Source organism: Plectropomus leopardus, chromosome 14, assembly GCF_026936395.1.
Source record: "Plectropomus leopardus strain MGB_pleo_1.0 chromosome 14, ASM2693639v1, whole genome shotgun sequence".
NCBI lineage: Eukaryota > Metazoa > Chordata > Actinopteri > Perciformes > Serranidae > Plectropomus > Plectropomus leopardus.
The window spans coordinates 9441877-9468567 of NC_142189.1; the positions used below are offsets into that span (position 1 = coordinate 9441877).

Below are 26691 nucleotides of genomic sequence, written 5' to 3' on the forward strand. Positions count from 1 at the left end.
ATCCCATATGAAGAGGAGTCTCTTGTGTGTCCACTGTAGCGATAATATCTGGACCTAAATACCTGCAACACTAATGACATTCATATCAGCCTCGCCTGTGTGTTTAAGCGCTAGTTAGCACGTTAGCATGTTAACAGGCAAGTAAACCGTACCACCCTACAACAACCATACAACATGTTAAACACTGTTGTTAGCATTTAGCTCAAAAGTCTTACTGAGCTACTAGTATGACTGTTAGCCATGACTTACACTTTACCATTAGTCCCTTTGGGATCCATAGGTCTTGTTTGTTAAATATTGCAGGCCACATATTTTTGCTGTAATTTGTATTTCTAATTTCCATCATATTTATGTTTTGGTCTATCTCCCTGATTTACATGCTATGTTATTAAACTAACAAGCTAACGAAAGTAGCACCACTAGATTAACAGTTTGTCCATAACTCCAGTTAGCGAATAAGCGAATGTCAGCTAGCTGTGTCGCAGGGTAATTTCTAGACGTTTCATGGCTGAAAAATTTCGGTCACAGAGGTGACTAATCACCGGTTTCTCTCAAAGATAACACGGTAGACCGTTTAAAGACACTTACCGCCGCTCTGACGGTATTTTTCAGGATCCTCGAGGACTTCTCGAGCCTTCTGGATGAAAAAGTTGAGTTGCTTGGCAACGCCGGGTAGAATTCTATTTTCGCTAACAGGTGGGCCGCGTGCTGTGTTTTGATTACATCCTCAGTGCAGGTGCATCTTGGGAAACGGACGTTAAAACTTTTTATTAAGTTGTTTTAGTTATTTTTTTGTATATATATGTATGTTGGAAATACTGGTGATAACTTATATTATTCAAATGTATGCTAATACCTGAGGCACAAATCTGAGTTGGTTAATTTAATCACAAAAGCAGATGTTCTTTCATACCAGTGTAGGGACTGTTCTTTATTTATCAGGGAAAGGGGGTGGCTTGGATGTGACGTTTTATTTTGTTGTTGGTTTTCCCCTTGAACCACTCTAAGTGACTTGGGGAAAATGCATGACCCTCTCTCCATCATACATTTTAAAAACTTACCTTTTGATATTTTAAAGATAAAAGCTGAAGAAATCCTGGAGTTAAAAAAAAAATAGCCTTGGTTTTAAACTCTTCTGCATGCTGGTAAGTTTGTGCACACAGTTTTTGGCAGCATTTTAAATGAGACATGTAGAATAAAATTATTTTTGATGAAGTATCACTATTTTAAGTTAAGATTTGTTTTTGTTTTTTGTTTTTGTTTTTTTCTTTTATGATGAAAACGTTCATCCTGAACAATGTGTTCAGGGACTGTCAGTAATTTCTGTTCTTCGCTGTTTCTTTCAATAATAAATGTTGAAATTCTGGCTATTTAAAAAAAAAAAATAACGTGCTTCATGTTTTTCTCTAGTAATCGACAGTAAAATAAATACAAAATACAGCAATTAAAAAATGTATGCCCCTCCCCTGAGTCAAAAAAAAATAATAATAACAATAATATAATAACAATAAGGCCCTCCCCAGTACTTTTACCACCAAGCTAACAGCAGCTCTGTAAGGCTGGAAGCATGCTAACATCAACATGATAATAATATGGGTGATGCTAAAATGCTAATACTAAATATAGGTAATCTTGTACCATGTTCACTTTTTTAGTTTAGTGTATTAGTATGCTAACATTTTTTGGCTGAGGCTGATGGGTATGTCATTAAATTGTGGGTATTTGGTTGTAAACCAACGAAACAAGATGAAATCCGACCTGATGAGGACTAATGGTCAGAATTGCAGAAACAACAATAGATCAGGTATTTTTTTTAACAACCTCTGCATCAAAGGTTTCAAGTATATGGATTTTTAGCAGACAGAAATCAAACAGATTTTATGATCAAATAAATACATTTAATCCCAAAATTTCATAAATCATACATGAAACATAATCAAAGTGAGTGATATACAGTACAGTAATTTCACTAAAAACCTGCACATTTTAATGAAAAAAATAATATACAGTACACGGGGCTATTAATCACTTGGATAAAATCTGTTTGGAGGAGAAATTGAAAACGTTTGGACACATGCAGCCTCATGATAAAAATACCAGAGAATCAGTTCAGGTTTTAACATACTTTACATGCACATACACATACGGAGAACGTGTCTCTGTAAAACACACTATACACACTCACCTAATACTCCTTCATTCACATATTGCAGAGAACAAATACACTTTAATTTGCATGTTTTTGTGTGATTTGTCTCATCAAAGCAATTAGATAAAGACATTATAGCTGCATACCAGTTCTCATAATGTAGTTTAATAGGTTTTTTTAAAGAGAAAAAGTTAACGGCCTTGAGCTGGATAATCATTGCTGGGTCAGAAGCCTCTATTGCTTTTAAGCCTGTTGATTCATGTATGAAAGAAAATTGTAATTAACACAAAAAACATCCTTCTGTTATATGTACTTTGTGTGTCGTATTTTTTATTTTTTTGTCCAACATTAATAAAACATGTTTTCCAGCTGCAGTTTTTAATTTATCCACTGGATGGCAGCAGTTTATCATGTGGAACAGCTTCATCCACCCTCCGGACTCACAGTGGAGACAGTGAGGGGGAAACACTGCATGCCACTGCAGCCACAATGATGAAGGTCACACTTCTCCATAGTGCAGTAATGTTGTGGAAACATGGATTTGTTTTTTGCACTTTCTTTCAATCAAAATGGGGAAATCAGCACAAAATATTGTAATGAAGTCAACAACATAAATGGTCCACCTGAGGAATCACCGGCCATGTTTCCATTGAATGTATAACATCAATCCCCTGGTACCTTGGATTCACTGTAAAGCAAAAGTGTCCCACCTGTTCTATGCAGTAGCACCAAATCCTCATTACTGCCAGCTCCGGTATGCACGACAGTAAGCATACAGTCCTTGATCTTTCTACTAAGAGAGTACAGGAAGTGTCAGGATCAACTTTAAGAGGAACAACAGCAGAGGATTATTCACATAGCGCCTGTTTTCACCTGCCTGAAATAATAGACGCCTGGATGTTGCCATGTAGCTGTGAAGTTAAGACCATTCAAAAAGCTAGTTAATCTACCTGATCTGCTGTCTGCTCTCTTATAATTTGGAGCACTCACACTAGTTTGTATCATATCATGGTTTAGGGCTTTCCCGAATACCGGTTTTTGGGCATTGAAGCTTCAGTGAAAAATATTAGCGATTAATCTAAGGTTTGAGTGGGGGTGGGTGGGTTAAATGAGAGACAAGGAAATATGTCGATGCGTCTTAAATAACGTCACAATTAGACACTTTCTCAGCCCACAGGTTGTCACCTAGGTGATTTGCCAATCTTGTGGTGGATTTGAGACATACAAAACCAGTTTCCTTTGGCGCATCTGGCACTTCTTATCAAATTTTGAAACGATTCCAGAAATTGGAAATTTCTGACATCTGAGAGCGTATCTGTCACGTGGTCAAACTGTCCCAGTTTCAGTAGTGTTACACTGCTGATGACTGACGAGATAAGAGAGTCGGAGTCACAAACTATCACCAAGTTTAATTGTCCTTTTTAGAGAGAAACCAATAATAAGTAATGTTGAAGCAGGTTTTCCCCACATACATCTGCTGCCACAAATAGATTTTCTAGCGCTATTGAAATAAAAATACTGTGTTGTTATTCACTGCACTACAATCGGAGCACCACGTCTACTGTTGTCATCAGCGTGTTGCTGTCACTGCACAACACCAGGTTCAGTGAAAGTGAAACTTAACTGTTATTTATGCTGAAACTAAAAGTTTGCATTCACTCACTCTGCACTCTGCTGCTCCTCTCGTCCACTGAATTGATCGGCTCTGACTTGATCAACTAATTAATTGCTGTGACTCAAACTGCTGCTGAGGGACATAAATAACTCATGAGTTTTACCTGCACTGCATTCAAGGACCTGCAAAAACATTCGCATTTAGAGGGGCAGCACAGACTGATAGAAAAAAAGGGACACGCACACTAGATTTAAAAAAAAAAAAATTAAAAAGTAAAGTTTGCTGAAACTGTCTACCCCGCTGTCGTCAGCTACCAGCACACATAGATTCTGTTTTTGTGGCAAACACTGATTGATGCATTTTGATGTCAATTACCATGGCAACAACTGAAGCTTCAAAGCAATCTGGTCAGCCCTATTATTGTTAAACTGCTGCATTTGTAGATTTTGTCAGATGTTAGTCAAAGTCCAACACAACATCACAGAGGAAATAAAAGGAAACAGAATCAATTGTGATTCACAAATCATTAAAGTTGTAAAGAAATGAACAGCAAATTCTGATACTCATTGTGCTGGGTAAAATGTGAAGATTTCCATGAATTAATTCATTAATCAATCACCAAAATCTGCTGCACATTTCCTGCTCTTCACACACTAAACTAAAATGATGTAAATAATAACGTCATGAAAATGGGGCGGAAAAACTCACAAGCAAAACACTTTCAACAAACTCAGATGGGCAAAAACTCTGAAACGTGACATTTGTTCTTTTCAAGTCAAAACCTCAAATCTGGAAACCTGACGTGGCACCTAAACACCAAAACTACTGGTTATTCAGTGTCACTCAAAATTGACTATTGCTACTTTATCAATGGACAAACTTTTTTGATCATGTGGCAGCCAACATGAGGTTAAAAAAAGTGTAACACAGGAAAATTGTATAATTTGACGGACTGATTTGATAATAAAGAAATGAGGCTTATGTTACCCAGGCAGATCTGAGACAACATTAAAGCTCACAAAATGGACATGCAGACGTGAAAAGCTTTTTTGAAAAACTGAAAAAATTACCAGGAGGTTTGGTGCTTTATGCTGCTGCTCGTGACTCATAATCATTGCCATTAATGGAAAAGCGCCCCTGCTATTATGGCAAATGGACTGCATCTATTTAGAGCCTTAAAAACCCTCACATTAGCTCACACACACCCATTCACACACGGATGGCAGAAAAGCTGCCATGCAAGGCCGTGAACCTGCTCACTGCTGGGAGCAGTTTGGGGTATGGTGTCTTGCTCAAGGACACTTCAACATGCCGTCAGGAGGAGACAACCAAGACTCGACCATGATAACTGGTCGCCCGGCTCAACTGCCTCTTGTTCCACACAAGCAGCACACTGACTGACAGAATGACTGCTGAATAAACTTTGTAAAATATTATATTGGAAGACAACTTTTTTCATGCATTTTTTTTCCAGGCATTGTGGGTATTCACTAAAAACATTCTTCATGATGTAAGCTGACATACGGAGCCTCAGGGTGGACAGTATGTTCTTAAAGAGCTTTTCGTAGCTACATTACTACAGTACTTTGAATAATACTAAAGGACAATATGTACATTTTTTAAAAAGAACAGCTGTAGCTACTTTTTATTAAGATTTCTATGCAGCAAGCCTTCTGCTTTCAGATAGACTGATGTGCCCTTGAAAAACAGAAATATTGTTCTTGAATTTGTTCCTTTGCAGGACGATGACAATAATCTTTGCAACAGTTTTTTTTTTTTTGTTTATCCCGAGGTCTTTGCAGTCTGTGGGACAGGAGATACAGAGGGTGTCGTCCTGGTTCTTCAAGTCCTTGGTCTCCTTCCCCACGTGGAAATGGGTGCGTTATGAGATGCAGCAAACACAGCAGCATGGAGTTTTTGTGCCTCTGTTGACAGTAGAGAGCACAGTGAGTGATTTGGGCGTTTGAGGCCACAGTTAGGTTTGTTTTCTCTGTACACCTCTGCTCACCAGCCCAGTGTACATGGCTGTCTGTTTGTCTTCACCCCGCACAGTCAACGGAGGAGGACTGCTTATGAAAAGTGGCTGAGGAGGGTCGAGGAGGTGTAGCAGGGCGATTGGGCTGGTTTCAGATTGTGTTTTTCGTTTGTTCATTCTCCTTTAAGGTAGCCGTTTGCATCATTCCCCATCCCTCTGCTCCTCTCTCTCCGCCTCCCACCACCCACTGTTCCTCCCACTCCTCCTCCACCCCCAGCATCTGACCGATGGTTTGACCAACCGTCCTCGGGCCCCTCGTGGAAGCGCAGCCGCAGTGTTTTGCGAATAACCAAGCGCTCCACGATAAAGGAGGCGCAGAACCAGGGCACGGCGTACTCAGCCGTGATCAGTCCCATGAAGTTGTAGCGGAACTCGGAGTAGTCCCACGGGCAGGCGTTGAACTGGCGCAGCAGCAGCCCCGTGCCGAACTCCCACAGGTACGTCCATAAAGTGTAGATGATGCAGCGCAGCAGCACGGGGCAGCGGCCGCGCAGCTTCAGGTACATCCGCTCCACAATGAGGATGCATGTGCCATAGATGAAGAGCGCCCAAACGCTGGTCACGCCGGGGAATTTCCAGTTGCAGTTCACCACAAACTCCCATGCGGCCGTGAACATGACCTCGCAGAAGTAGCCGTGGATGGCGTAGAGGTACCAGCGTGACAGCGCCGTCAGAGGCACAGGAGACTCAGGGGTTTCCACGGTTACCATCCTGCCTCTTGCTTTCACACAAATCTTCTATCTGTGATGATGAGATGCAGGTCTGAGGGGAAAAGTGAAAAAGAGAGGTGTAAGAAAGTGACATAAAGGCAACACTGTGAAATCTATCAACTTCATTTAACCTCTTCCGCTCCGCAAGGAAGCGGGCATCTTTGCCTACACTACTGTTTTTAAGAGGCTGGTTTTTGAGCAACAGTGATACAACTGGGATCATATGGAAACCAGTCATGCTAAATTTTCAGGAATGGGGTTAAACAACGCTTCAGTTCACTTGAGAAATCTAGTAAAAATCCTGACTGATTTTAACTGTGACTGTTTTGAACTTGTTTTAACTGACTCATTATTCTATTACATCACTTTATTAGTTTTAAAAAGTATATATTTAAAATTATTTTATGATTTTTTTTGTTGCTCTGTATGCACTCAGGTGACTCTTGAGAAGAGATCCTGATCTCAATGGGACTTACCTGATTAAAGAAAGGTTTATGATATCATTTGTCAAAGTTAGGCTCAATTTTGAAAACAAAAAACCAATTCTGGCCATTTTCACCTCTCACATCCAGATATCTGAAAAAGAGTTCTTTGGGTACCCACAAGTCTCCCCTTTACAGAAATTTAAATTTTATGCTAGTCCCATGCAGTTTTGGTCAAAAATACAAAGTACAAATACATCATTTCCGCCTATTATATTTCTGCACACTGGGGTCCCTAAGTTGAATGTTGAAATTGCATTAGCTGGGAGTTCAGTGAGTCCAGATGTATTCATGTTTGGTGATGTTAACACTCATAGTAACCATTTCACTGTAGTGAGGCCATTTTTAAACCTAACATAATTGTATAAAATTACCTATTTTAACCTCTATGATACAACCACAAACTAAAGGGTGGCGTAGAAGAGGTTAAAGTTTTTGAATTCAAACCCCATTTTAATTAATTTGGCATTATTGTTTGGCTCTTATAGTTATGTTGCCTCTGCGAGAGACCCTTCTTGCTTCTACTTTTCCTCGTTTGTCAAAGCACTGTAAATTTTTTGTACTATTTATGTTGGCAACATACAAGTAAATTGTCATTCAGTACTTTTCGCACCAGTATGAAGTAGATTTTTTTGTGTGTCCATCATTTCCACATGAGGGAGTCACAGGAAATAATGCAGCTTGTAATCCATGCGTTATTTTATCTCATTGATCATCAGCCTTACAGTCAGAGCTGGATTAAGTTACTGATCACTCAAACTGAACAAACTGCTGCTGCTTCACAATGAAAGCATTCAGCTGGTGAAACGTGCTGACCTTTATCGCCACAGGAAAGGCAACGTATGTATCACCTCTGTTCGAGCTAACCATGATCATTCAGTAGTGTGTCCACAAAACAAGGCATGTCATTTTCTGTATTTCTTGACAGTGACTCAGTTATAAATATTGCAGTACTGAATGCCTACAGTGAGCTGTAGGCGACAAGCTGCACACCTCCAACTCCTCAAGTTACCCAACCCTTCAACTGTGTCCCACCGTTGTGTGGAAAAACACTTAGATTGCACGGCATGAAATAATCACGGTTGCTCATGGCATAATGGAAAAAAACGCAGATTGTGACTAAAACATGTTTGTTTGGCTGCACTGAACAATTAAACAATGTTATAATGGCAGAATGGAGCAGTGTTTAGCTCTGACGGCTGCTTCAGCAGGTGCTCTTTGGTGAGACAGGTAAAAGAACTAAAAATGTCTTAACGGCAATATTTGATGCAATATTTCAACAAAAGCAATCCTCTGTGCAATTATTCAAATGTGCAATATTCTTCCAACTCTTGAATATAGACGTATATGTACGATATGTTACACATATTGTATATATTGTATATATTCTTATTGTTATTCTTGCTCATGCTTACCTTTGTTTTTCATTGTAGCATTGCATACATATATATATTCTTATATTAAATTACATACTAGTTGTAAATGTAAATGTACACTGTAAATACACTGTATTTTATATTTTACATTTTACACACTTTACACACTCAGCATATTATACATTTAAAATGTTATTTTTTAAAAATATTTAAATATTTATATACTGTGCTAATTGTTTACTCTTACTGTATTTTTCTATTTATATTTTTATTCTTATATACTTACGTCGGTACTTATTTCTGCTTGCTATAATTCTCTATGCTGGCATTAGAGTAACTAATAAAATTAAGCATTTCTGAATCTGATAAGATCCACAAAGTCTAAAATTAACGTGGACAGTCAAAGGTTATCAGCTGATTTTCTGTTAAAAGTAGCTGCTCAACAAGTGTTTGCATGTGGCCAATAACAAGGGGTGTTCCCAAATCAAACAGGGGAAAAGTCTTATGGATTATAACTTGAATTACAAATGCTGCCAAGCCAAAGTTCCATTAAGGACGAGGCAATGAAACACTTGAATGACATCAGGAAGATGAAATTAGAGACGGCAAGGCTACAGAACGAGCACTTTAACTCTCCGGCCTTCCCTCACTTGATGCTATTTACTGACTGACTGAGGGGGTCTCTTATGTAAGGTATAGCTTTATCATCTGACTGCCTACATCATGTGCTCTTTTTCCAAATCCCGCAGCTTGACGCACACAGGCTTTGGTATCAGGTGTCAGGAGGCCCACGCAGGGTTGGATCCTTCCTCTATTTATCACGCCGCATGTCTAATAAAAAACACTGACGGCAAATGGCATCATACTGAGGAGCTCATAGACCGCAGAAGGCCGCTGAGCGTATATCTTCTACTATACAATGCATCCAGAGGAAAGTGTGTCACAACAACGACCATTATACAATGGATCATAACCACTCGGTAAAACACAAGCTCACAGAGAGGTTAGGAGTACAAAAGCCTGTTTGAAGAACAAAAGCCGATTTTTTGGCTCTTTTTGTCTTCAAACGCTGGCTGGGGCCCAGGGTGGGCCCACGGGGATTAGCACATTTCTCCCAAAACAAGGAACAAGGGTTTCATGTGAGGAACTGGGCCACAGCGATGGACCAAGTGACCTCCCTAAACCCCTTATACCATCTTTTCACTGCCTGCCTGGGAAACTCTCCCTCTCCTCACATCTATTCAAGCGTGCCTGGGTCAAACTCTGTTCTTCAAAATATCTGAGCATAACGCTTCATTCTGCTGAGAGAACGAGAGTCCGAAAAATGGCTTTACTACATTCAAACGTGGAATATATCAGAATAGGATTAGTTACTGATTATAGTGAAGCAAGCTCAGCTGACTTTCTCCGTGACTTTTGTTTTCAAAACCTTTAATCGCTTAATCATCGGTGCAGGAACTTTTAAAGGTTTAGTTTGGGGGAAAAAAAATGTTGGATTTTTACCGATTTTATCCGATATACGCTGATATATAACAATTCATTTGACAGATAACCAATACCGATATCAGTATATCTTTATTTTGTATTTAATATGAATACTCCTACTGTGATGGCCCACCAGCAGATGGAGACAAAAATACTATGCTTTTATAATCATTCATTGTGCAGAATGAATGAGAAATGAGAGAAATACTTGAACTTAGGGTTGCTTTTTTTTTGTTTTTTATATATCTTGCTGTCATATTAGCAGATACCAGCACGTTGTCCAATTCCGATATTTCATTTTAAAGCCAATATCTGCAGATATCGACATCATTTTGCATCCCTGGATTAGTTCACTGTTTAGAAAAATGTGTTTTTTTTCTTTCTTGCTATGTTAGTTGAGCAGATCGATAACAATTGACTTGACTTTAGCATTAAGACTGGAAACAGCCAGCCTGGTTTTGTCAAAAAGTGACAAAATCCACTAAAGAGCACCTCTAAAGCTCATTAATTAATGTGCAATATATTACATTTGTTTAAAGCTGGACAAACCCCGTACAATTCTTTCTGACCTGCTTTTTGAGCCGCAAAACTCATTTTAGAGTTGGACTGAATTCAGCTTTGTCGGGCATCGTTTGCAATGCAGAATAGAGGGAGGACCAATCAAGGCCCGATCAACTGCTATCAGCCATTGGATGAATTTCTGACGCAGACATTTTTCCTGTTGCAAACTGTAATGTAATATGGAACAACTAACCTAATTTAACTTAAATGTTTTTTTTTATTTGCTTTTACATAATTTATTTATTTTGTTTCTTACTTACTAATGACTGTTAGGGTTTTTAATTATTAGTCGTACTGTGGAGTGAAAGGTGGCTGATGAACGTAAGGCTTAAGTGGGCAGAGAAAGCTGGGCACAATCGTGTATTCATTTGTGTATTTTTGCACAACTAAATAAACTAAAATAATAGTTTGCCACACAGTTGAAGCAGAGTAACAAGTCAATTCCCCTTTTGTGTCTTAATCAATCTTATAATGTATACCCAGCCAGTCTCTGTGTGTGTGTGTGTGTGTGTGTGTGTGAGAGAGAGAGAGAGAGAGAGAGAGAGAGAGACAGAGGGAACGAAAACTTGGACTGACCCGTTTTTACGGAAACAAATTTTTAAGATATTTTGGGGATGACTGTTTACATTATTGTGAACCGTACCTCCTCTTGCAAACAAGCTTTTACCTGCCCTGCTGTATTCAAACAAACCTTTATTTACAACTGTCAATAGACTGAACAGTCTGCTGTTTTACTGTCTATTTTACTCATAAAGTGTGAGCACTCAGGTGTAGCTTGATGATCAGATCAAACAGTGTGAGCTTATAAATTGTGAGCTTTGGCTTTAGATCGCGGGTGATGATAATACTCATAGTGAGAGTTGAAATGTAAACAACATTTCTAAAACAGGTTCATCTCGTACAGTGTATGCCCAGCTCAATCTGCACAAGCCATGACAAGACTACAGGAAGTCAACATGTCCATGCAAAAAATAGTTTGGCACATAATTGCCCAATAAACTTTCACACTTTTTTTATTTGTGGATTAAAGTAATGTAAGCAAAGTTGTTAATTTCTGAGGTTAAGATGTGCCGTAAGCAGAAATTTCTTGTGTTTGGACAGAGCCAGGCTACATGTTACCAGTCTTTATGTTAAGCAACACTAACTAGCGGCTGAAGATTTATACTTAACAGACAGATTTGAGGTGTTAATCTCTCCTCATTAAATGCTCTGTTTCAAAGTGCTGCTGTGATAGATCCGAGCACTTCCTCTGTTTGCAGGTGTTTTTTTTACCCTGCATCTCTGAATCGAGGATTACACGCCTTCTTTCTCCACATCCACTTTTCTCTCCCTTTTTCGCAATTGAATTCCTCTTCGCCTCTCTTTTTCCATCGCCTGCACAGACGCCATTTGTTCAGCACTCACATGCCCACTAAGCTGCTAATGATGAAAAATTTGGAATGCAATATTCAGCCGTGTCACACTCCTTCCTGCCAAACGCCCTATAGATACAAACAAAAGGCAGAAAAAAAGAGATTTCATATTCATCCGTTGCTGAAATTTAACACCTCACCAAATCTTAATATGCCTTTTGTATGTTTACAGTTTTTCTATTTATGTTACGTCTTTTCTTCTGTGCACGCACAGTAAATGGCAGTTACAGGAAAGGTAAAGCCAGGTCATTGTTAGTACTGTAGCTTCATAATTTCTCACAGTAGGTATTGACAAGTGTAGGCAATTCCTCCTACACAGGTGCCTATTTTAGGTGTGTAAACATTTCTGTATCTACAAGTGTTCAATATCCATAAATCAGTAACTCATATCCTCAGTGCCTCTTGTCTGTATATCAGAGACTTCCTAATGGAATATCATAATGACTCCTTAAGAAGTTTGGCAGCATCTTCAGGTCTTAACACTGCACTTTACATTGTCAACACAAGCGCTCAGATTACATTAGGAATCCCTCTGATTGTTTACTGTGCGACGACAGATTTATTTGTCACGAAACAGGAAGGGAGCGTGTTGTAACAGAGCAAACAAGTTTCCCAGATTCCCCAAAGAGTTCACGAATGGTCACTTTTAACACATTTATGCTTTAATAAAGTGAAATTTGAAACCAGAGCAGCATCCTCTTTTCTGCAGATATGGAAGTGGGTTGATATGTGATCCTAAAGCACAGGAACAAAGAATGAAATTAGGGTGAAACGGGAGCTTTAAATTATCTCAACCATTCATGGCACTTATGCACTATCAGAATTAATGTGGCCATGATATATTGGCATTTAAAAGTGATGAAATCCATTTCATGTTTAAACATGTTACTTTCATTTTTGCTTTGACTTCATTGGGAAAGTCAAGTGTTTATGTTACTCTTAGCAACTGAAACTTACTGTGTACCACTTTTTGTAGCTTTTAATTAACAGGTAAAACCTCATGCAAATATTTTAATGAGCTGAATCAACTGTATTAAGATCAAATTTCCTTTGTAAAAGCATCAGCGATGATAAAATTGGAGCAACAACAACTAGGCTCTAAATGGACGCGTACCCTATGTCTTAGTCTACATTGTAGCCTGATGTAAAGGTTGCAGCAGTTTACCAGTTTCATGGTATACAGGTATTAAAATTAATGGTCATCATACCATGTTCATTTTTTTATGCATGTTATTCAAAAAAGTGTTACTGGATGGAGAATCCAAGTAGCATTTTGGAGTTGTAACTGCAGAGGGGCACATGGTGACAACACTGCACAGGTATAAATGTTCACAACAACGTAGGTCACTTGTGTAGGCTCTGCATAGAGTCTACGCACAACTGTAAACCAGCCTTTATTCTACACAATATGACATAATCGCGTCATATTTTAGCTCTGACTTTACTAAAAAAATACTTGAGTAAATTCTAACCTGACTTTTTTGCTGCTTCCCCCATTTTTTAAAAATCTTTTGGGGCATTTTTGCCTTCATTAGATGTACAATAAGTAGAAGAGAAATTGGGGATATCATTCAACAAAAGTCCCAAGCTGGACTCAAACCCATGGTGGTGTGATTATACGGTCCGTGTCTTAAAACCCAAAGCTGCCATGATGCCTCCACTTACCCTTTCTGTGTGTGTGTATTTTGGCATATCTGTTGACTTGTTGCCTCAGCATGACACAGTTCACTCACTGGGTGCTATTTGATTCTGTTGTTGTTGTTGCAGCTGTTGTAGGATATCGCCCACCAACCCACCAGCTCTCTCATCGGCCCTGTGTATCGATCTGCAAGGTTCCTGCCAGCTCTTGCTGCAGCGACCCGCTTCGCCATCGCACACTATTGAACCCCGCTACGGGACATCACAGTGTGATGGTGATCAGAATGGCGAATGTGACAGAGCTGCCTGCTTTGTAAAACCTCCCGATGACCACAGAGAGACACAACGCAGGCAGGGTGCTGTCTGAACTGAAAGGGAGGGAAGTCTAACCACAGAGCGCCGGGGATTTGTCTGAGGACACGGAGGGAAGGCACCAGCTGAGCGTGTTTTCAAATAAAACATAAAGGGAACGAGTGAGAAAGAGAGAGGGAGCATCAGAGAAGAAGCTTTGGACTGAGGTTGAAAACGCGGCTGACAGGTCTTTCGGTTAGACGCTCCTCTGACAGCAGGTAAACAAACACAAGCATAAAGAAAACACACTGATATGAGAGTCAGCCAAGGCTGAATCCAAAAAACAACAAAAAAACAACGAGGAGCCTTTACCACAGCACACTGACAGCTGTGAACTCTGACTCTGTGATTAAATCAGAAACCTAACCCATCGCTGACCTCTCATCACGCCATAATCCCTGTCCATGTACTGTAGCGCTCTGGCTCTGGCTGTGGCACACATCCAAGGCCTATGCAGACTTTTGGAAGGTCACTTTGGGAGGCTGCGGCGTGGCGTATAGAAACCAGCAGTATCCAATGCGGTTAAGTGCCAGTGACCAAGGTGACCTAACCACCGCTTCATCAGCTATGATGAAAACAGCAGCTGCAATGGTAGTTGCATCTGTCCTTGTGAAAATACGGCAGATTTAACACTAATGATTTTTAATCAGTTTTGTTCCTCATTTTCATGACACAAACAAGTCAGGATATTGATAAGTGGACAGGACACTGCTGAAATCAATTAGATATCAATTGGTTGATTGATGAATGACTAACCCCCCAATCAATGTATTGTTTTAGTAATTCATCAAGCAAAAATGCTGAATATTTGTAGGCCCCAGCTTCTAAAATATACGTATTTGTTGCCTTTTTTGTGTTTTATATCTTTATAAATGTAATACCTTTCAGGAACAAAACATTGTGTATTTTATTATGTATTTTTTAATGTGTTCTATTTTATGATCTTTTGACTTCTGTAATGTATCTTTGAGTTTCTATAAATAAAATTATTATTATTATTATTTACTCAATACTCAATACATTTAAAAAACACAAATTAATCATATATTAAAAAACAATGTACCCATGCAGCACTTCTAACCTGTGCATGATTTACAAAAAGTAAAACAGGCTTCTTGATTCATCACTAATTGATCCTGATTTTTGTTTTGTGTGCGTGATGAGCAACTGATTGAGTGATTGATGAGAGATGTGTGTCAACTGATGAGGAGAGGAGACAGCTGAGGTGGGGGAGCGGGAGGACTTTCCGAGGCAGCACAAAATAAACTGATCCCGATCAATTCCAAAGACAGATCAATTACCCCTGAAACAGCAAGCTGGCTCTAATCCTAAACAGCATCACGTCTCCTTCTCCATCTGGTCGTAGGCAAATAGAGTTGTAATGCCCCTTATGGCTGAAATATCCTTGAGAAAACAAGTTTGAAGTGTCATCCAATCATGTCTAAGGACAAAAACATTAATAACTGCTCCCAACGGTCACACTCAAAGGCAGGACGAAGAGTCTGACGTCACAGAGAGGGACGAGACGCAATAGATTCTTGCAGGCGTTTATGATGATGCGCTTGTTTGTGCAGACAGAAAGTGATGGAAGAAGCCGTTTGGAAAATAAAGCTTTGGGAAGAAGTTCAAATCCTGCCTACTTTCTCAGCTCTTGTCCTTTCTCACAGCAGGCCAATCGCCGTGTGAAGTGCTTGACGAATTGTCAGTATTGTAAAAGTAGATAAGTTGTTGGACACAGTCTCCCCAGTTCTGAAGTGGGAAAAGTGTGTGACGTCTTTGAATGTCTTGTTTTGTCTACAACCCAAAGATAATCAGTTTACTGGTTTGAAGGAGTAAAAAACAGAAAATATTTACATTTAAGCTTTGTGTGTGTGTGTGTGTGTGTGTGTGTGAGGCAGAGAGCCATGGGAGAGAGAGCGAGATGCCTTATAAAAACAACGCTACAATTTGTGCTGGATGTTCGCAATAGTCATGTTATATATCGCACATGAACAAGTCGCGATACATCGAGTATATTCTATATATCGGCCACCCCTCCATTCAACAGACTATAAAAAACAATCACCATATTTAGACAAAGAAACTGATCATTCAGAAACAGACACTCACCTATTCCACTTCCCTAACTGCACCCTCAGCCACAGCCGGGTTTCAAACTCGCACACCTCTCCTTTTTCTTTCCGCCTTCCCCAAATCCAGATATCCCCCCCAGAGACACATAAACTATCTGAGTATCACAAACAAGTACCCCTCTGATAGAGCTGGAGAGACGCCATGAGGACTAAAAGCCTGGACGCAGCACAGCCTACAGAGGCTCATATAACTTTATAGTGGGCATCTTTTCTATATCCGCAAGGTGAAAGCCTGAACAAAACAAGTGGAGTGGTGGGGGAGGAGGGCTCTGTGTACACAGAGCGATAGCAGCTGCACTCTGAACGCTTCGTATCCAAAAGGCTCTATTGATTTGTTACCCGAGATTCATAACCCTTTGTCCTTAACATTGTATAGAAGATGTTAAAAGTTTTTTCTGTTATCCTTTAAAAAGAACTGTTCATGTTGCTAATCCAATATAAATGGTTGGCATTAGGTTTTTAACTTTATTAAAGAGATGAGGTATCAGCTGGACACTGTACTCAGTCACTGTCGTTAAAAAAACTGACAAAATGCAATAGAGATGGATGAAAAAATATGCAGATATATTGTTGATATTGTGCTAAGATTCAAAATATCCTGGGATTTGGTTACTGTATGGTTGAAACACTTGTATTATCATGTCTTTTTCCTGAGGTTAATCAACTGCTTTCATATTTTTTTTTTTTCAAAGTGTCAAAAACAACCAAGGTGGTAAACTCAGCAATGCTGAGGAGCTGTATTATGACATCATAACACGACTAACAAAAGTTGCAGTCCAGATTTCAGCTTATTAATGTCACTAACAAGTCAAATGTCCACCCTGGCAGACAATAAAGATTTTTTTTTTTTATTGTTATTTTACTTATTTTACTTTATTCTATTCTATTCTAACATGTTCCAGATAGGCATGCATAAATGTATCATCCAAACATCAGTATCAGCCGATATTCACCTTGCTGACGTCAGTCGACCTTTAAGTAAATAAGATGACATACGGCGATGCCAGTGGCTGACGTTTTTCTGTTGTGTTACATCACAGGCTAAAAAAGAGCAGGGCCTGAGACTAACAGCGTCCTGTCGTCTTACGATAAATAAAATAGGTGATGGGAATGAACAAAGATCTTTCTTGGGAAAGAACGGAGCAAGCTCACAGGACGCGCCACATCTTTCTTCCTCTGATAATGCTACACTGTGAAAAACAAATTTGTGTAAATAAGAAGTGAAATTTAGTTAAATTATGATATGTTCAAGCTCTGTTCAGTAAACGTGAGTGTTGGGCGAAGGTAAATCGTAATGTTATCATACATGTAATATTGTAAGAAAGAGCTCTCTCACAGTAATATAAAATCAGATAATTGAGATGTAATTATAAAATATCATGAAAAGTTAAAAAAAAAAGGTTTTGAAACAATTTTTAAAGAATTTCCTTTTAAAGGTTGTTTCATGATTGCGTATTGGTTGAATTTGTGTTCATTCAAAGGCGGTGTAATAAAGGGCTCGATGACTTTAAAACACTTACGTTTTGTTTAAAGAATTAAGACGTCTTTGTTTCCCTGGCACTAAAGGGGGAATACGTTTCAAATAACAAAATATACAACAACAGAAAAAAAGAAAGCAGGACACGCTCTGCACAGGTCACCACCTGCTCAAATTCACACCCAAGGGTGATTTTAGAGTCCCTAATCGGCTGAACCTGCATGTCTTTGGACTGTGGGACGAACCCGGAGAACCCGCTGAAAACCTGCACTGACACGGGGAGAACATGCAGACTCCATCCAGAAGGGTCTCAGCCAGCCGAGGGTTATAACCTGGAAAACCTCTTCTCATGAGGCGACAGCACTAACCACTGCAGCACCGTGCTGCAATATAGTTCAATATAGTTTCTCTCGGGACCAAAGTATTAAAACCAACCACATCATAAACACAGATAAACAAGCATATGGGTGTGTTGGTGTATGAATGAAAGACAAAAACTTTGAGGAATGTAAAGAAATAAACTTTTTTTGGTATCACAGAGGGAGTCCAGCCAATTTCTGCAATATGAGGAGTGATAAAAGTGTGATCCGTGCAACTCTAATTTTTGTATAAGCACATAGGCCCAGAACAGAAGTAGGCCATGTCGGGGGGAGGGGGTTTCCATAACTATTCAACCATTCGACATGCAGTCCTGATGGAGCGCACTGGCAGCTAAAGGGGTCACTTTCTGCTGATGTGGCAACAAAGCAAAACCTCACTCTGTTATTTCCACGATCACATTGATGGTATGGTGTGAAGTCTGACTGCATGCAAACTGTGTTGCAATGAGCTCTGACTTTTAATCTGTTTTGTGGAGTTATCTAAACTGCTGAGGGGGGTTGCATACTCTTCTCTGTAACTCCTCGTCTGTGTGTTTATCTCTCAAAATTACCTTTAAACAAACTGACCTTTGACGTTCAAACCTTCTCTGAAAGTGTCTTCTCTTTCTCTCTTTTACTCCCCTGCACGCTCATTACAGTTCTTGAGCTCTTTGCAGTTTAATCAAAGACCCTAAGACATGAGGGCTAAGCCCTCTGTCCTGAATAGCATGTGGGTCATGCCCCATAGATTAGAAATCTTGGAGCAGCTACAGAGAAAGCAGGAGATTTACTGACATGGTCATCATGGTGGCGTGGAGAGTAATGCCTCTAATGGAGGGATGCATGCGCATGTTAATCTGTTATCAGACAAAGAAGCTTTATAATCAATCGTTGACAATGCATAATTGATGCTGGCTGCTCTGTGAAGGTTTAAGGGACAAAGATCTTTGAAAAACAATAGTGGTTTTCAGCTAAACTGTCACCTGCTTTGAACAACATGAAATATTCAGCACGCTGCTCAGTGTTGTTGTGAGTTAGAGACCTCATCTGAAGCAAACACAAAACTCACTTTACTGCACAACCCAAATTTTTTTCTCATCTGGAGCCTGATACTGGATTTTTGCTGCAAATACTGTGAGAATTCAAGAAAAAAAGCCTGTATAATGTCAGCTCTTTTTTTCCCACAGTATCAAACTTTCTTTATAGTGTAAGGAACCCCTAAATTTGGTAATTCAAGATCTGTGACCAACAGATGATCTGAGAAGGGATGCTTTTCTGCTAAAAATAAACTCTCTAAGTCCTCTCTACTGAAAAATGTAGAGTCTATTGTCTCCAGATTACCTCAAACATATTGTTTGCATTTCTATTTTGCAATTTCAAGGCGATTTTTATCTAATATATTTCCATGCAAATACTGAGATATCAGTTGGACACTCATTTTTTGCTAGTTTATTGTTTTTTAAAACCTTAATTTGGCCATATAAGCATGGGACTTTTACCAGGGGACGTTTTAAAGTTTGTAATAATTGCAAAAGTCGTCTGTGATCTTCATGCAAATCTCCCATGTACATAATTTGTGAAGTAAAAATAAGTTGGCAAATTGCCATATTTCACCAAACGCAGATGTGTTGTGATAATATTAGTCAGTGTGAAACTGCATCTCTCTGACTTGGGGTAGTATTTCTGGGGTGTTTTGGGGGGGGGGTTGTACCTCTTTTCTGCCTCTTTTCTGGTCTGGCATTACGGCGGCTACGTTGGCAGTTATGAATGAAAGTTTTGACAGCATTCTGGATGCAGGAGGCTCATCTCGCTACACAGCACGGACACCCTTTCTTAGAAAGCGTAAGCTCAAATACATCATTAGAGCGAAATCTTGCAAGATGATATCTACGCAGCAAGACGAGCCTCCTCCTGCTCCTGAATTTGCATAAAAAATGTGGTCAAAACTTTCATTTATGACTCACAGCAGCCTCTAAAGATCCCGACCGGTAAAGAGACAGAACAGAAAATAAGGCACGGAGAAAACAAAAAACTTTGAAGAGAACAAACCCAAACCACTGAGATGGATGTTTGACGAAATATGGTACATAAACAAATAATGGATATGGCAGATTCGTAAAGGACTAAGATCACAGACGACCTCCACAAATACTGCAAATTACCAAGTAGTACTAGTCCTGTGCAAATAGGGCTTTTATATGATTGTGCATGTTTGCTTAGCTTGTTTTTGTTCATTCTAATGTAGAGCATTTTGTACTTGAATTACAATAGTGCAGCAGTACAGATGTAACGTTTTGTAATTTTTGTTACTTAGTTTTAAATTCCCTAAAACACACAGGAGAACTTTGGTTTGGAAACGTGACTTCTTTCCCTTGACAGTGACTATCTGTGCACCTTGCATGATGCATGAACAAATCTTTTAACAAAACTCTTTAAACTGCCACTGAACAAATGAGTCTACGAACAGTGCTTTTGTTTAGTTTTGAACTGAATTTGACAGCTTGGACCAAAAACAGTCTGACAAAAGGTATGATGGCGCTGAGTTCACTTACTCATGTACAAACAGAAGTGCACTTTAAAAAGTGATGCATTCACTTAGTTTAAGAAAAATAGGCAAACAAACTACAAAGTCTGTGGTGACAAACCTTTGAACTGCAGAAAATTAGTCTAATCAGCAAAATGATTTGTGATTTCCACTCCCACTGTAATCTCACTCACACAGAGGAACATTTTTGGTCTGGAAACACTCCACTGCCTCAACAATGACCTTTTATGTGCCTTTAACCTGCTGTACAAACGGACATTCCCAGCATACCCTATATGGTCTGTTATAGAAAGAAGCAGTAACCGAAAAATCTGCATGGGTGCATTATGACAGGATTTTACTTAATACTACAATAACTTTGACCAAGTGTCCACACAGCTGAGGTGGGCTGAGTGTTACGTTTTTTTCTAAACCTGAGTTTCTGTCAGGGCTGGTTTTGGGAATCCTCTGTGCAGGCTGGTGCATGGGTTATAAATAGGTCGAAAATGTCAATACAGTCAGTGTAAAACTGAGGGGAAATATAGGCTACTGGCAGCAGCAGGGATTATCTCACCCCAAATGATAGTAACTGCAGGCCTTATATGGCATCAATGAGGGATTTTGGAAATCTAACACACGGCCATCTATAAACGTGAAAAATAAATTAAATTATGATAGGAATGGATCATCTCTTTGGATTAAACTCCACCGGTTGTAATTACGTTAGATGACCAAAGTCATTTTATTTTGTCCCCTGGAAACTACGGGCCAGTGCGCAGGCCCGGCTGCTGGGACTCCGCTGCAGCATCACGCCTCCTTCCCACTGAGCAGTGCGGTACGGTTATCCTCCACAAATTACAAAAAGCAGCCTTAAATTTGATCGGGGGGGGGTGCTTGAAAAGACTTTTGCACCCTGGAAAGCATGACTGAAATCTACTAGATACGATTGCACACTATGTTACAGTTGGAGTCCTCTTTTCATCGCCAGTCCTATCCATATTTGAACAGGTGTAACAGCACAACTGTGCATTTAACACAAGCCGAATAAAGAGGAATGCACCCTGTTTTTTAGCACTGTGTGCAGCTGTTAACTTTGCATTAATTACAGTTCATTTCATTTGTGACGAAATTAAAAACACGCTTGTAAACCTGCCAACTTGCGAGCAAGCACTCGTTAAGAATAACCGAACGATATTTCCAACATAACGCCAAGTAAATTAAGAAAACCAACACAGCATATGCATCAAAAGCCTCACAGACACGTATGTTGTGGTCAGGAAAAGCCATGCTAACATGTTGGCTACATGTCGGCGCCAGCAGACAGACGGACATGAATCATCCTCGGTGCAGTTTTTTCTTACCTTTAGATTGCGGTGTCTCCCTCAGCACACAGGCCGGCAGATCAGACACATCACCCGGGGGAGATTGTCCAGGATGTGGCGGTGGTGGCGGTCTGCAGCTCGTCTGTTGTCCCCGGCTTCTCTTTCCTCCACGGTGTCTCTGCTGTCCGGTGGAAATTGACACATTTTACTTCACTGCAGCAGCAGCAGCAGCAGCAGCACATGCTCAGACAGACTCACGCACTTCTTGCATCTTTAGTTAACCATTTCATCACCGCAGCTCAGCGTGCAGACCCCGGGGCTGGTAGTTTCTGGGTAGGAAGTCCCTCCAGTGACTCTGTGCGGATCCGCAGGACGCTGGATGGATTTAGTTAATATTTAAGCACGGTGGCAACCCCAAATGTTAAACACAGAGTGGATAATGGATGAATCAGAGTAGCACCGAAGCAGATATTAGCGCACTGATAAAAGTATAGTTTGACATTTTGAGGAAAAACACACCTGTTCTTTCAGTTTGAACCTGTCATTGAACATTTAGCTAGTTTAGCTTAGCATAAAGACTGGAGCTGCTAACCAGTTAGCTGTAGCTTCAACTTTGATCTTCTTATCTAATTATAACATTTAAACATAACTTGTATTATATGAGAATATATCATTTCAAAGAAATGGCATTAGAGATTTTTAATTATTACTAAAAACTAAATAGTTAAATCAAGAGAGCTAAATTTAGTTCAAGCTATTTGGAGAGAGCCATGGCTAGTTTTTGGCTAAAGCAGAATTTACTTACCTTTTTCCCCTCATAGTTTCCTGTAATTAAAAAAAATCAGTGATAATGAACAAACATATTTGTATATTATTGCACTGAATAAGGTAGCAGATAAATTTATTCATGGCAAATAAACTGCCTATCATTTTATGCTGAAAGCTAGCCTAACCTAGCCTAGCATTTTAGCTTATGTCATGTAGAATCTATATTTTAATGTTTGTATACATAAGCAACCTTTATATCAATTTGTTTTTTTATTTATAATATTATAATTATTATTATATTATATGTTGTTTTGTGGTAATTTCTTTTTTTAAATAGATAAGTGGACTTGGTGGAGTTGCCAGGCAACCAGCTGTTTTCCCCATCTCTAGCTAAGCTATAAAGCTTCAAGTTTCAATATTCTCATTTAAAACTTAATTTGTATTATATAGAAATATCTTATTTTTCAAATAAATAAATTGTTGAACTTTAAGCTCCTACAAAAAAAAAAAAGCTAAAAACTAAACAGTCAAAGCAAGACGGCCAAATCCAGTTCAAAAGCTAAGCTAAGCTAAAGCTAAGTTTAATTACTTTTCCACTCCTAGTTTTATTAATAATTAAAATATATCAATCCTAATAATTATTATCCTAATAATTTCGTATCCCACTGAATAAGGTGGTAACTAAATCTAGTCACAGCCAATACAAACAGCCAAACTTGTCTTTCATAAAGCTAGCCTAGCATAGCATCTTTGCCTTGCCATGTTCAATTGCAACATTAAATTTTATGTGTGTTATTAACTGTTTTCTAGCCTCTTTTTTAATAGTTTTTTACTGCTTATAAAAGCTTAATAGGGAGGGCTAAAATAAAGTGTTACCACATCACTCAATGTAAATAAGCAGAATATTTTTTGTAATTCCTTTTTTTTTTTATTTTATGTTTTTTTTAGTTTATATGGAGCAAAAGTAGCATAAAACATGTTAAAAGTAGCACATTGCACAAACATCCTGCCACAGGATATTAAATTTCACCAGGCTGTAAGAAATTAGCCTTTAAAAGCTCTCGCGGATAAGTTGATGTAATGAAGGACTTGAATTTCTAGCTAAAATATATTTAATTCTCAGAAAACATACACAACAAACACCCATTTTCCCCTGTTCCTGTTCAGACTATTGTTCTGAAATTTCAAAGACTTCCTGTTGTTTTGCCCACGCTTTCAGATCTTTGTAGTAATCCTGTTTATTGTCACTGGGCTTCCAGTGGGATGAATATTTTAGGGAGTTTGTAGAAGAGGTGTGAACCTTCTCACATATCCAGTGACACGAGAAGAGGTGACACCTGCACCGAAAATAATGTCTGTCCGTGTATGTTTACTTTGAGAAAGAGCCAGCAGAGGTGGTTTTATATGTCTGTATGGTATTTTTTATTTTTTTTTTATATGTATATGTATATGTATGTGCATCAGCCTGAGCACAATATATCATTATCAGTGTCATTAATGTCACTGACATCACCATAATTTACTCTTGAACTACTTCCTTTTACAAATCAAGTGGTAAACAGTTAAAAACTAGTGCTTAGGTAAAGATTTACTTTGCTATTTAAAAAAGTCAGCTGATGAAAACTAATGCATTGCCTTCCTCTTGAATCACTCTTGAAATTAAATTGATATTCTGCCATAAACTTATTCGCGATGTGGTTTTAAGGGTGTCAAATTGTGTCCACATCCGAAGGCCTTTAAGGCATTTATGACAATTATTCCACTATATTACAGACTTTCGAGAGGCGCCTACAAACTCTACTCGTGACATGCACCACTGGTGATCTGAACATTGGTGGTTTACATTTATTTTTAGCATCTAGGTCAAACACAAGGTCATTACATAAAACCAATAATTAGGAACAACACTACCGTATAAGTACTGCGAGGGCGTAGGTTTTGTTTCAACATTAGGGGAACATATATGAAACAAGGTTTGTGGCATTTTGAGCATCAAACACTTAATTTCCTGCATCATTGTGAATTCCTTTGCATCCGTTTCTGCATCAATGTATGGTGGAAATAAAAATATACTTAAAATAAAAGGACTCATTATGCAGAATGTCTCATTTCAGAATGATGCATCTCATATTATCGGATTCAAAATAATAAAAATATAATTGTGTTCAGCACTATAATGTTGCTGCTGGTAAAGTTTGAGCTCATTTGAATTACTTAATATATCATTGGGTAATTTTATGAATTTTCCCACTGGGATCGGTAAAGTCTTATCTGATTTCCATTTCTTAATTTATCTATTGATTATATTTTGTATTATTAATTGTAATCTTGAGTAAGTTGTGTTTTTATCCTGTTTTTATTGTTGCTGGTTACCAAAAGTTGCTAAAATGTCTGAAGTGACACAGTGTCTTTTTTATTTATTTAAATTTTTAAAACTTAAGTTGTCTGATAAATGTAGTGGGAAAAACTGCAATATTTCCTGCGAATATGTGAGAGAAAATGGAACTTTTCCTGATTTAAAGACAAATTTTAAATTATTTTTTAAAAACTACATTTAAAAAATGACTAATAAATCTACCTTGTACCTACACAGTATAATACCTCAAAATTGTTGTTGGTTATTTTCCACTTTAGTGGTGCAGGAATAGCTCCACTGCTCATTCTGATAAAATATGCAGTAGTAAAAAGTACACTGGATAAATTGATAAAACTGGATGATATATGATAATGTATTACAGGATGTACCTGAAATATTAACCCTGATAACTGCATACGTTCTTTCTAGCTTTAAGTGGTCTTCAAATGTCCCTTTTAACAAGACGTGAGCGGACACTCAGTGATTTAAAGGTCCAGTATAATAACATTGTCTGTGTGCTCGCTCACCAGATATGATGTCAATTAGATGTTAATGGCAGATACTAAAAAAAATACCTTTCTGCTGCCATATTCCACAGAGCCTCGTAAAGACAGGCGCGGAGCTCACTCAGGGTCATTATCAAAGCGATCAGCATCGACATACAGACGAGTGGACTGAAACAGAAAGTAACAGCAAAGAACATTCATCTATAATAAGTGCGAGCAGGCGTATAAATACGGAGTTTCTGAAGAGCACAAACAATCTCAGAGAAACTCCACTTGTAGCCAAAACCTGGACCAGAACATATTAAGAGACAAAACATATTTAAGACTTTTTTTGCCTCAAAAGTTTTAAAGGAAAACTGAGAGAAACCATCCAATTACATATAAACAGAGCTGCTTAAAGGGGGATGGGAGAAAAACATTTAAATAGCAACTGTAAATGCAGCCAACAAGGCCTCCACAAAGTATTAATAATGATGAGTCATCACTTATTGTCCATTTTGATCTGAATTAGTACGCTCGTTTTGGCACGTTCGTGTTCTTCCTGTTATTATTTCATTAGTGTGACTGAAGAAGCAATAAATGTTTTTGCTGTTTGTTCCTCTTTTCAATATTCCACTTCCACATATTTCTGTAACTATCTGCATGCAGGCTTTGGTTTGCGTAATCTACATTTAGCTCGAAACTCAGATCAATTTCAAAATGTTCTGGTCTTATTAACCCTTTAAAACCTGGAACAACATCATGTTTCGAGTACTGCATTCAGCTGCCTTTTACCTGCATTTAAAACTCAGAAACCAGAACAAATAGTTTTTGATTTCTTTGAAAACGTTTAAAATGCAAGGATCAACTTTGCAAGTAATTATATAAAAGGTGACAAGAAAATTACCTGAAAATCAGTTAAAAAAACAGAGAGAAATTATTTTACATTAATTATTACTTAAAAATAAGAAGGAAAATGGCCAGAAAATTACAAACGCAATTATTTTTTGCTTTTTAAAATCTATATATTTAAATTTTTGGGGCTTTTTTGTTTTGTTTTATTTGTTTTACACCCCCCAAGTAGTTTTGATACTACTTGGTACTTATTTTGGATGATACTTATGAAGTACAGATACCCAGCCATAACTTTGACTGATGTTTATATACCATTGAGGAGTCAAAATCGATGAAATGCTACTACTGAAGAAAATAATAAACACGTTGACAAAATGACTGGACATTAAAGCAGAACATAATTCTGCATTTTTTTAGTTGTTTTTTGATGTTTGCTTACAAAACATGGCTGTTTGTGCATTTATTTTTTATAATACTGATAATTATTTAAAACATATAAAGCAGTTTGGAATGAATTTTGCATATACCCTGTTTGCATATCTGTGAGAGTAAGAAAGCACCTTTCACCTCTGTGCACAGACACCAAAAGAAGAGGGAAA

The 26691-nt window shown here is 38.5% G+C and overlaps 1 protein-coding gene across 2 annotated transcripts; it reads right to left on the reverse strand.

The window, feature by feature from the left end:
* Positions 1-1876: 1876 nt before the first annotated feature.
* On the reverse strand, positions 1877-22086 carry tmem229b (transmembrane protein 229B). 2 transcript variants are annotated; one of them, XM_042500931.2, is made up of 3 exons: positions 21891-22086; positions 21668-21809; positions 1877-6561 (listed from the first exon to the last, which is right to left on the reverse strand). In XM_042500931.2, the coding sequence occupies exon 3, from the start codon at positions 6507-6509 to the stop codon at positions 5913-5915; it is 597 nt and encodes a 198-aa protein (XP_042356865.1). In that variant the 5' UTR covers positions 6510-6561; positions 21668-21809; positions 21891-22086; the 3' UTR covers positions 1877-5912. The 2 variants fall into 2 exon arrangements, with proteins under 2 accessions (XP_042356865.1, XP_042356866.1); XM_042500932.2 differs by lacking the exon at positions 21891-22086 and having other exon boundaries at positions 21668-21880.
* Positions 22087-26691: the final 4605 nt, after the last annotated feature.

Coding starts and splice junctions, on each gene's coding strand:
- tmem229b (XM_042500931.2), bottom strand. CDS start 6,509: ATGGTAACCGTGGAAACCCCTGAGTCTCCTGTGCCTCTGACGGCGCTG.